The sequence below is a fragment of the Anser cygnoides genome, chromosome 4 (genome assembly GCF_040182565.1).
Source record: "Anser cygnoides isolate HZ-2024a breed goose chromosome 4, Taihu_goose_T2T_genome, whole genome shotgun sequence".
NCBI classification, from domain to species: Eukaryota; Metazoa; Chordata; class Aves; order Anseriformes; family Anatidae; genus Anser; species Anser cygnoides.
Window position 1 is genome coordinate 74214526 of NC_089876.1, and position 11937 is coordinate 74226462.

The window sequence follows — 11937 nt, forward strand, 5'->3', positions numbered from 1 at the left end:
TTTAGAGACTAATAACTTACAGCCGAGGCATACTAATTTTGGCAAACCACATTGCACAAGTCTGGCCTATCCCTTGCATCGCTGGAGTCAGCCAGCCTGCCTATCAAGTTGCAAAAGAGCCTTCCAGGAAGCAAGCGCTGCACCTATTTCAAGTGCAAAAACAGGGACAATACATTCTTAGAAAACAGATCAGATAGAAAGTCATTTTCCCTTTATAAAAGATAAATAAATGAATCACTGACAGATTGTCAGATTTCACTAATAACACTGCAGAGACTATCAGAAGTAACATCATAAGAACAATACACTCGTATCACTGATGTACATTACCAGTGAAAGGTTTGCGTTTCGCCACAAATTCTTATTAAGATTTAGGTACATTTACTGCATGTAACACTGAACCTCAAACATGTGTACAGCTCTCCATTATTGTATGACGATAAGCAGCCAGCTTACTTTAGCAATGCCCTAGTGTGTTTGTTTACTTTTAAATGTGACATTGCTGCTGTTTTTGCCACGTACTTGGACCTAAAAATTTTTCTGGAAAAGTCTGAAGCAAGTTTCCAAGCACAGTCAAGCAATTCCTTTGAGAAAATGAACTAAGGTACTTACAAATTTAAAGGTATCGTTCAGTAAAGCATAAAATCATTCCTGGCCATTTTTGCTCTATAAATAAGACTACAGCTGTTCAAGTGCCTTCTTCTCTTTAAGTTTCTCCCTGCTCTGATTTCTAAGAAGCACAATGGAGACAGCACATAGACTCAGAAGAATTAATTAACTTTCTAAAATGTAATAAAAATAAAAGCAGCATCTAGTCAAAAAGGCAACATCTTATACTGATGGATGTTCCCAGGGCAACATGAAGTCTACCTTCCTTTCCATTAATGTGTTTTAGAGCAAATTACACCTAGGTATAGATTAACAAGATTCACCTTGGTTTTTTGAGAAGCCTCTAAAGGACTTTCTTAAAAAGATCCAAATTCATTAACAAGAAAGGCATTTAAGTGGAGACAAACGTGAAAAATAAAAAACAAAAATAAAAATAGCAATTCCAAAGAAGTTCACCTAGCCACTTTCTAGCTGCTGCAAAGGTGTCAGAAATACATGAGATGCTACACGAATGACAGTTTACACAGAGGAAGTTTTAGCAGCAACGATGCCATGTCTTAAATCTGAGTTTAATTCTTTGTGTATTACATTGTTGGCTTCACTGAATGCGTACATTCTGAAGTCATACTTCACAACACCATAATAAGATGAGAACAGGTCCTCTGTTAGGTAACACTTCTCAGGACCTGCCAGAGCTTCCCAGTATAAATAGCACAGTACACGAGCAACAGCAAACACTCACAAAGCTGCCTGGCGGAGATTTTTACAGCTCTGGCAATATAAACTGGTATTTGTCATAGTGAACTCTATTGTCAGTACACATTGCTAAACCCACCCAGTGGATCAAAATGTAATGATCACACATTTCCCAGTGCTAGCCTGCTCTCTTAGCAGCCAATCTCCTTGCACTCCCTGAAAAAGCCAGCCTTTCAAACATTCTTATCAGCTAGGTATGCTCAGCCTGGCCTTCACATGCCTCTTGTATTATCGGCATGCTGGATTACAGGTTTCTTGGGGATGCAGGAGAAGGGAAACACAATGAAAACTATGCCCTGCTAATAAAATGACATTGCAGGTTTCAGAATACATCTGTAAGGACAGTCCGTGGTGCATTCCTATTTTTGAGCCCGAAGCCGGAGTCAGATGATTCTGCCCCTACCTTTCTGATGAAATTGGCATGGCACTCTCCTTTCTGCACAGGTGGAGGGCACGCCGGGGGGATGCTGTACGCTGTGTGACATCTGCTCTGCTCTGCAGCGTATGAAATTGCTGATAAGAAACGGACTTCAACAAAATTGACCTCCTTGATCACGCTGGTAATATCAAAGCTCTAGGTCAAGAAAACAAAACAAAATCATTACAGCACTGACACTTATTTATGAGACCTATAATCGCTGTCACATTGAGGCTTTAATACCATACGTATGTTATTCAAAAGCATTTGAACTGAAGCCTCAACAGGGTCTGCTTTTGAAGGAAAAGAAAATTAAGGTTATTTCTTAAGCTGGAAAACAAAATACACAGTAAGACTCTAGATAGAAGGAGATCTTTCTGGGCAAACCACTTTGCCCATACTGAGCCCCCACTGCCGGCTGCAGCGGTCTGCTTGCACACAGAACTGCTTGAAGGAGGAGGATGGCAAGGGGATCTTTACCTTCCTTCCTCACTCAGAGCTCATCTACATGTTTAGAAAGGCACTTTGTTCCAACTCAGAAAGCCGGTCTATACAGGAGTCCTTCCAACTCATGCTGTGCTGCCAGCTTCTCTACCACAAAGCACTGAGCTGCCTTTTGCATGAATGCAGCAAGGCTGTATTTCATGCTGCTTCCACTCCCATGCCTAAAATGTAGAGATACACATTCGTGTCTGCACCACACAAAGCATTTGGGGGCTTCCTCATTGGCTCACAAAACCGCCAGTGTGGCTGGACAGAGGGATAAACATCTAAGTTTCAGAATTGTCTTGTTCTATCAAGACAATAGGGTCCCAACACCTAAAAACTGTTTCTTCTTCAGAGCGTTCATTTGTGACAAGCCAAATCTTGGCAACTTTTTCCAACTTGTGAGCAGCCCAGCTAGCATCACTCACTTCGATTCGATAGCATTCAGCAGAAAATTGCAAAGGAAACAGCATCCCCTTACAGAGCCTTCATAGAGGCTTTCCTGCAGACATAGTTATCGCGGAACATTGTGAACAAAGCAGAAGTCTGGGTCACAGCAATTCTCGACTCAATCTAATACAGTTCACTCTGGTTTTACCCTGAAGGCCATTTCATGAACTGTTACAATCTGAGACAGAATGAAGTTGCAGAAATAAGAACAAACTAATAGCACTTCCCAATTCTACAGAGCCTGCTACCAGTAATCCTTTAAATACTCTCCAAATATTAAATAATTACAATTTCATAAGAGCCCTGTGAAATTTCTTATTTCACAGATGGCAAAACTAAGTCACAGAGAAACTGAGTGATTTGTCCCAGATCACACAGACCCAGGAGGCAGAATCTAGTTCTCATGTCTCAGTCCAGTACCTCTGCAATAAAACCTGCCAGAATGGTAAACGCTGAGATACGAAGACACAGGATTTACTTTTTCACTCAGTGACTCCACTGATATTCTTCTTTTGACTTTTCCTTTTTTGGATTCCTTTAAGAAAAAGGCAAGTACCCAGAACAATTTTACACTTTAAAACTACAGAATTAGTTTTAATGTTCTTGCCACTCTCCAGATCATTCTATGATGAGTACTCTCATCCTGACACAGTCTTACATCTTTGGACTCAGCCTATGTTATCAAAAGCCCAATATCAAAAATCAAAAACAATATAACAAAAGGTATGGAAACACTTGTAAGGGCTTTGCACCATGTGCATTTTTATTTCAGTATTCAAATGTAAACCATTCTAATACCAATTAGTAAGCAGATTTACAGCTAATATAACTGATTTAAGCTTACGTTTTCTTGGAGCTGTGACAGGTCCCAAGAAGCAAGACTTATATTATTAGCTGAACTGATCCTCTTCCATGGGTTCACTTGTTCTGAACAAGACACACTTACCTCTAGTTCTGACCCTGTTGCTACTGAAAGGGAAGTACGAGTTCTCTTTCCAACACTTCTCTGATTCCCTGTGCAGCCCTCAGGTCAACAGTTTCTGCGACCAAGCACCTCGTTTCATGTGTACTTGAAAAATGAAAGTGTTCAGCACAAAAGGCCTTTGAATGAAAAACAGAAGCACTTTCAGAACTGAACACATTACTTACGTATCTGTTGAACATGTTCTCTGTTGTCCCAAGAGTGACATTGTTGATCAAGATGTGTGCTACTGTATCTACTCCTTCAAAAACCAAATTAATTTTCTGCCACTTTCTACAAAAGACAACATACACATACGAAACTGTTAGAATACCTACAGCTAGCAGCAAACAGAAAACACATAATTTAAAAATGTACATTCCCACTACTGTTAGCGGCAGTTGTCTCAACTATATCCAAAAATGTTTGACTCAGTGTGGCTACTTTATATCTTTCAATAGTCAAATTAAGATGACAGCTGAAGTGTCTCAAGTCTGCAACACAGCATGTTCGCACAGCCACGAAGTATCAGATGGGCTGGCTTCCAATTAGCCTAAGTATTTTTCTTCCTCAGTCAGCAATTCATAAGTAATTTTTAACAATGGAGAAAAAAATGCGAAAAAGCAACTCCTGCAGCGTCCTTTAGCAACAGCTTTGCAGCTGTACATTATTGCATAATTTATTAGATACAAAAGTAGCATGTAGATTTTGAGCTGATGGATTAACCAGCAATTCTGCATGAAAGATACTGTAAAACTATTTTAGACATAGCCTTATTGCATACCTGACGTCAAAAGGAGTTTTGAACGTCCTGCTGTAAGTCCAGTTATCCAGAGAGATCCACCTGTACATCACATCATTAAATCTATAATATGGATCCTAATAACAGACCAAAAAAAGAAAATGACATGACTTATTTAGTGATAGTGTTACTACATGTATGTTCATTAGAAAAGCTCTTCTTAATTCGGACAGCCTGCAAATGCAAAACGCACCTAGTTCTGATATTCCTTTTTACCTTTGAAATAACACGTGAAAGCAAAGCTCTGGCAATATTTGGCTTTAACTATATAGGTCATATCCTGTTTGCCATAATCATTCATACTGAAAATAGAAGGTGCAGGATTTGTCTTTATATAAGAAATGACTGGGCTGGAAATTAAAAAAAAAAAAATAAATCAAGACAGCTTGTGACTTAACGAGAGGAATAGAAACATGATGGCCGTTATAACGATGGAGAAAGTAAGATTAAAAGGATTTTAAAGAGGCAAAAAAACAGCATTTTAGGCCGCTGGGGACAGCTGTGAACAAATCTTACAGTTTAAAATAATAGCAAATACTCGAGTTGTTTCGTGTCAACCTGTGCTGATGTGGTAAGACTAAGTGACATTGGTTTGTTTGGAAGGAGGGAGAGAGCAAAAAGAAACATCGCAGTTTGGTTTGTTGCATAAAATTAAATGATTACCTTTAGAGAATAATGCTGCATTTATACTGAATGTGTTCTTTCCCCTTTAGTCACACCACTCAGGAAGAATAAAGGCACAGCTGGTACAAGCTACGTGCTCAGCCTTCCTGGCTTCATGCCGTGTTATTATTACCTTGTGGCGGGTCACAGCGCTCCTCACCTCAGCTGAAGGTATCGGCTGCTGCCGCACACCTCACACCAGGGCGAGGAGAGGTGATGTGCTACGTGTGTGGGGACCTGGGTCAGCCACCGACAGCTCGGTCCCATCCTCGGCAGCAGCAGCACGGCCGAACTGCCTTCCCCAAACAAAGACCAACCTCCTCTGGACTACAGGACTCAAACCCAGCTACGAAGAGAGAGCAGGGCTGCATTAAGGGTCGCTTCGGGAAGGGTCCTCTGCAGCACCAGCACACCTCACCACCTGCTCCAAATATCCACATCCGTGCTGAAGAAAATCTGTCCACTTCTTTCTTTTTTTTGCTGGAACTCAATTTTTCTTCCCATTTCAGGAGTCAATATAAATACTGACGACACTTCTGGATTTGAATCCTTCTGAAAAACGTTGGTTTATATCTCACACTTGTTTTACAAGTGATAGGGGCAGGCTCTGCAATACAGACACAAGCCTATTTATACAGCAGAGCAAAATTACAAAAAAAAAATATGGAATTACAGCATTTAAGTGTCTTTTCTCAGCAGCATAATCTCTTCTGAGTCCTGCAGCAGTATAAATGCCAGTCCTTGAGCCCATAGAGAGGGCAAGTTGTAGCCTTGCCTCATGCTGTGTTCTATCAGTCAAACCTCCTGCCACAATCTCTTACCAGCGTCAAGAAGCCTGGATGTTAAAGATGTCAAAGAAGACAGAGCTGACATCTGGAGAACACAAAACTGTTCATCTAGCAGCAGACAGACACGTAGGAGAGTTTCATCAGAGGCAGAAATTACGTCCTCAGATGGGCTCTTACAGAAGTGTACAAATCCTCTCAAGGTTTGGGGAAAATGGACCACAACAAAGAACAATGACTTCTCCAATAAACTCATGAGATTATCGGCATCTTCATTACTCAAAGAAACTGGTTTTGAGTGCTGGCAGATGTATCTATACAAGTCAAACTGGTTGGATTTATTTGAAATAGAATTTCCTCCCGCATTACATCAGCTCCCATTAAAATTCAAGGTTCATTTCAGAAAACCGGATGAAGAAAAAGACAAATTTAAGACTCTCGTAAGGCACTGGCAGAACTGGAAAGATGGTAAGCAATAGGCTGCACATGTATTAAACACACTTCACATTCATTAGCTCAACATGTTCCTGGAAGCAAGCCGTGACGGGGTGGAGCCAGCTACAGCTATTTTTAGAGCCCACCGAACGTGACAGCCTTGCGTTTTCCTGCTCCTTGCAATTTTGGGAAAAATGCTCATCTGCTCAAGCTCCCTGCTTGATTGTTCTCTACTCCCAACCTCAGCGCTGTAAGCAAGCAGCAAACAGCCCGCCGAGATGAAGCCCTGCTGGAGAGCAGTGAAAGGAAGCAATTTTCCCTTCAGGTAGCAGGACATGAAAAGCGCCGGCAGTATGAAACAGCCAAGGGTTTCTGATGTAAGCTCCTCCTTGCAATGACCTTAAGGGGATATGGAAAAGCTGCGGTCATACGAGCCACGAACCTCTGCGTTTGGCAGGAAACGGAGGAGACACGGACACACCTCAAGGGAGGCTCAAAGCCAGCGTGTGCGGTGCCAGGCACGCACCGGCCCCGCGCAGGACTGGCTTCAGGGGGCATGACACGAAGACCTGAAGGCCACACCAGGCAGATCAGCTTGTCATAAAATGAAATGAAAGAACAGGAATAAAAAACCAGATTCTCCTGCGTTATCCTACCGTTATTATGATCCAGATTGAAACTGCCTTGCAAGCTCCTCTCATAAATCACTTCTGCTGACAGTTTATAACGTACACCATTAAGAGAATCCTGCTGAAGTCACAGAACAGCAAAATAAAACTTTCAGGAGATATTTAATGATTTTGCCGTTGCCAACTTCAGACTAGAAGCAGAACAGTTAGGACGCTCACCTATACCCCCCAACGCCTTAGTACCTCAAGCTACGGTACCCGTTCTTCACCGAGCCCAGCTTGAAGCGAAGCTGAGCCTAGCGGCAGCGAGGAGTGACCCATGCTCGTGGACCATGCCTTTTGGAAGTCTGTCCCACGGCCACTTGTTTTCAATACTTACTCTGCCAAAGCTGTTACTGAATGTCACCTCATGGTCAAGATGTGATACAGCTGAACACAGCCAAACATTACGGCAGAGTCAAGCTACAAGACTAGTATTAGGATAACTGATAAGATGCTAATAGCCATTTCTTAATATTCTTTGAACACTTTGTTGCACTTAAAAGGCTGCTACAACTTTTACCTACTATAACTTCACAGGCATTTGAAAGAACTCCTGCTCATCCTAAGTCTCACCAAGGTTTTTGGACGTTTCCACGTATGCTCACACTGCTCACCAGGGTACGAACATTTCAACGAAAAATATATTTATATTAATGAACTATTTCATCAATGACTGCCATTTAACCCGTTAGAACCGTATGATAACAAACCCAATTGTTACCTGGCATGATCTGAAAAATCTGGGCTATGAAGAAGTGCCAGAAAACACACAACATAATATTTCATATGAATGCAGGAGAAGCTACAGAAAATACGCGCTGCTTTACAGAACTGCAGAAATACCACTTGAGATACGTAAGCTTCTGTCTCTTCTAATATCTTTTAATACACAAGTAGGACCGAGACCACCGTAACCTTCTGTGTCAAGTGCACGCCCTCGTCGTATAATGGGGCACAAGCTGCCCTGTTATCCAGCCCCTGTATTAGCATCACAGTTGCACACCCCCTATAATAGTTCTTTACAAATCAAAGTGACAGCTAATAAGACAAAACACCCTTTCTGTATGAATGCAAATGGCTGGCAGATGAGAAAATCCAGCTACAATAGCCATATTCATCAGGAGTGAAACTTTATAGGAGTCACCTGCCAGCAGGAACGGCATCAAGCAGCACTTGGACAGTACACGCAGGAGGACTATTATTTCTAGCACAAAGATTTAATGCACAAGTTACCTGCTGATACGTCTCGCTTATCAGAACTGTGCCTGAAAGAAAATACTAGGCTGGCAGCACAGTTAAAAATTAAATCTTCCAATCTTTTTTCAGTGATCTGGGGATAGCAGTAGGTTTGCTGCAAATTGGTGAAATGTCTGCACTTATGTTCAGAAGCTTTGCACTGGCTTCACTCAAGTGACTACTACCCTTGTTTAAATGCATTTCTCCTTTTTTTAATTTTACACGTAAACAGTAATAAGAGCTACTGATTCTTAATGAAATCTTATTAAAACAATACAGCTCAACACATGTCTGAAGCTATCTCCTACTCTTGGAGCTTTTATCAGTTAGTCTAGCATCTGAAATACGTTGTTTGAATGCAGAAAGAAAATAATACTTCAGTAGGAACCTTGGAAGCATCTTCTCCAAGAGCGTTTTCTAAGATACGTACATTTGGTGCTTTCAAAAAGACGGGTTCATTCAATGCAAATTTTATGAGCCAAAGAGTACCAACATCTCTAGAAGGAATCCTAAGAGGATCCTGAGGGATGAGTAACAAACCCTCGGTGCCAGAGCTTTCTTTCAACTCAAATGTATAGCCTGCACAGCCGATTCACATGAAGCTACAGACGTGCAACCAGCTACAGCATCCCTGGGCAAAAACACTTTGCGCCTCAACCTAAATTTGAAACAAACCGCACATTGGCAAGTAAGCTGCTCGCAGCCTACTCTTGCAATCCAAACCACGTTTTGCAGGCTTAGAAACCAGCAGCTTTTTTTTGATGCCTTGCTCCCCCTCATTTGTGGGGCACCCACCAGGCTCCTCTGATGGGTGTAGGCATTCCCAAGACTTATTAATTTTACCCTTGTGTTTTGGGTGCTCACCCATGAAAAAATCCCAAGGCTAAGGAAGCAAAGGATGCAGTGCTATTTGCCACGTGCAAACCACACAGGAGAACAGCAAATAGACCTCACTGGGCCCCTAAACATATGGGTCTTGCTATGCAGAAGAATTTAATTCCCACCAGTTTTGTTCTCCTGTTTTCTGGTACAGCTTTTGAGAACAATCTTCACTTTGATTACAAACAGAAAGATTCTGGATTGCTGTCCTAGTAACATTTTCAGTGGGATGAACAAAAGCTCTACACTCCATGGCAGGGAGCGAAAGGAGCAAATGGAAAAAAAAAATAGGACCAAAGCTTTTGTACTTGGACAACTGCAATAAAACTCCTAATTCTACACTTGACACAACCCCAAAACGGTCTGATTTCTAGAGATAATAAGCACTGATGAAACGGGGCAACCTCTCCCTAAAATTCAGACTGTGTACACGCTTTTGTATAAATACAAAAATATGATTTTAGGCAGCTGCATTCAAAATGTTTGGCCGTAAGCATTTTCACCACAACGAAAAAAACTCAGGACGAACAACTGAGCTGTACTTTTTTGCAGCAGGAAGGCAACAAAGAATTTTGTCACCAGCTCCCTCCAAACAACCCAGGTTCGCTGCTGGCGAGGCACGTCGGTCCCCTCGGCTCCCGCGCAGAGCACGCTAACCCTAATGCCACCAGCTGAGCACCGGCTTCCACGCCACTGCGGTTTCACAGCTGGCCCTACCAGCACGTGCCTGGAGCAAGCCCATACTTGCACGCACGTAAACATGTTGTAATCGCCCACAAATAACCATCGTCGATTTAATTAGCCTCGTGCCCGTCTTCCTATTCACAAGAGGTGTGCTGCAGGCTGACTAAGCTCTCCTACCTGTGTGCAGACTCGGGATCCTGCCCAGGCACACCAGAGTTCATGATCGCAGCCTCATTTCCAAATACCATACTGCTGCTTGAAATGACTGAAATTACCAGTCGGTTTACAGCAGTGCAGCTAAATTAGCAATCACATTTTCTCACTTCGTAAGAGCACTTAATGTGCGAGTAGTTAAATGTGAGTCTTTCACAACGTCATTAACTTGTGTGCATGAGTCAGTGCATTGGTCACAGTTTCTCCCGGATGATTATTCACACTTATTAGAGCAATGCCTCACAGCACAGCCAAGCATCTGAGACATTCAGCTTATCTTATGCGCTTTGCACGGCATGAAGGGGCGCAGCCCTCGTCGCTGATCCTCCACGTATTCTCTACCTGCCCGCTGCATTTTTTGAAACTTGCTTTGAAAAGCCATTGTTACACCTTTCCCTTTACACCTAACTTTAGTCTGAGCAGAGCAGGATGGTAATCCGAAGGATCACAATTACAGAATAGAAAACATAAAATTCACGCATCCAGAAAGTATTGATTAAATAAATACTGTACAGGAAATGCAACACTGGGCCCTTAATAAATATGATATATAGTTATGTCTGATACACTTGGACAACAGGATGCTATTTTGGATTTTTTAGTACGGCAGCTTATTTATCAGTTTTATAAATGATCCCGTTAAATTCACCGTGCTCTATGCCTTTTGTTTCACTTAGCGTCTACACAAATCCTCATAAAAAGGCATCTCGATGACGACCCAGACTCAGTGCCACGCTCCTTGCCGTGCTGAGTCACGATATCAGGATGCTGATATCTGAAGAAACTCTGCTACCAATCTACAACTGCAGTTCTGATCACTTGTCAGGGAGAGCGGTCACTACGTTTTCATAAAGCTAAAAACTGAAAGAGGCAGTGGTAAGCAGAAAAGGCAAAGCTTCTGGAAAGTGTTATTTATGTCAGGAACAAGTCTATTCAACGGAACTTCCTCGTGGTTCGGAATATAATTCCTGGAGACAGCATGGGAACGTGCGATCTCAACCCTTCTGACGTGCTCTGCAGGTACGGAAAGCGATTTTTAACGGACTGCAATGCCTGAGATCCCTGGACTTCTTGCATCAACAAGTCCAACTTCAACAGGGGACCCTCAGGAACTCATCCTTTTGGGGCCACGCTGCAGGTACACACGACTCGTGCCCTGCGATGGCTACCAGGCGTCAAACCAGGGGATCTCGGGCACCCCGGCCCGACTCGGGGCCTTTCCCCACCGCTGCGGGCACGGAGCCCCTGGCGGCTGCCCACCGTACCTGGATGAGGCCCCGGCGGTGCAGGGCGGTGTGCACGCAGCCCGGCACCTCCGCCGGGAGCCGCACCGAGCCGTTGCCGTTGCCCAGCCGCCAGCCGCCCCGCAGGCTGCGCACCTCGGGGCCGCCCCACGCCGCCGCCAGCAGCACCGGCACCGGCAGCAAGAAGATGGCGGCGCGGCCCATGGCCGCCGGGGGGACGGAGCGGGGCCGCCCGGCCACGTCGGCGCCAGGCCCGGGGCGGCGCCTCGGGCTCCTCCCGCCGGCCGTTAACGGGGCCGAGGGGGAAAGATGGCGCTGCGGAGGAGGCGGGAGGGCTGAGGGCTTTTCCCCTGCCGCCCTGACAGCGAGAGACGGGGCACCCGGTTTTACGCGGCCCCCAGCTGCCGCCTCTTTTAACTGTAAAATGGCAGAGGGGTAGAAAAGCAGAAGGCTCGTGAAAGAGCGCTCTGGGTTCTCACGGAGAGGTGCCAGGGCGGTTGCTGTGGGTTTTGTTTATAAAAGCCGAGTACAGTCATCCACAAAGGAGCAAAAGGGCAAGCTCCACGGAAACAACGCGGACACCCTCCCCAAACCGCACTGCAGGCTTCCTGCGGGCCCTCACTACCTCAGGCCCTTCCGTCACAG

General features: G+C 44.0%; 1 protein-coding gene across 1 annotated transcript in view; it reads right to left on the minus strand.

Annotated features, from left to right (window-relative positions):
* Positions 1–11543, minus strand: part of MANBA (mannosidase beta) — a 45503-nt gene extending 33960 nt beyond the window's left edge. Inside the window, exons 1-4 of the mRNA XM_013195756.3 lie at positions 11314–11543; positions 4465–4559; positions 3869–3974; positions 1769–1939 (exon numbers count right to left, since the gene is read on the minus strand). Coding sequence (XP_013051210.3) covers positions 1769–1939; positions 3869–3974; positions 4465–4559; positions 11314–11496 — 555 coding nt within the window. The 5' untranslated portion in view covers positions 11497–11543. The remainder of the gene's footprint in view (positions 1–1768; positions 1940–3868; positions 3975–4464; positions 4560–11313) is intronic.
* Between the last annotated feature and the right edge of the window lie 394 nt (positions 11544–11937).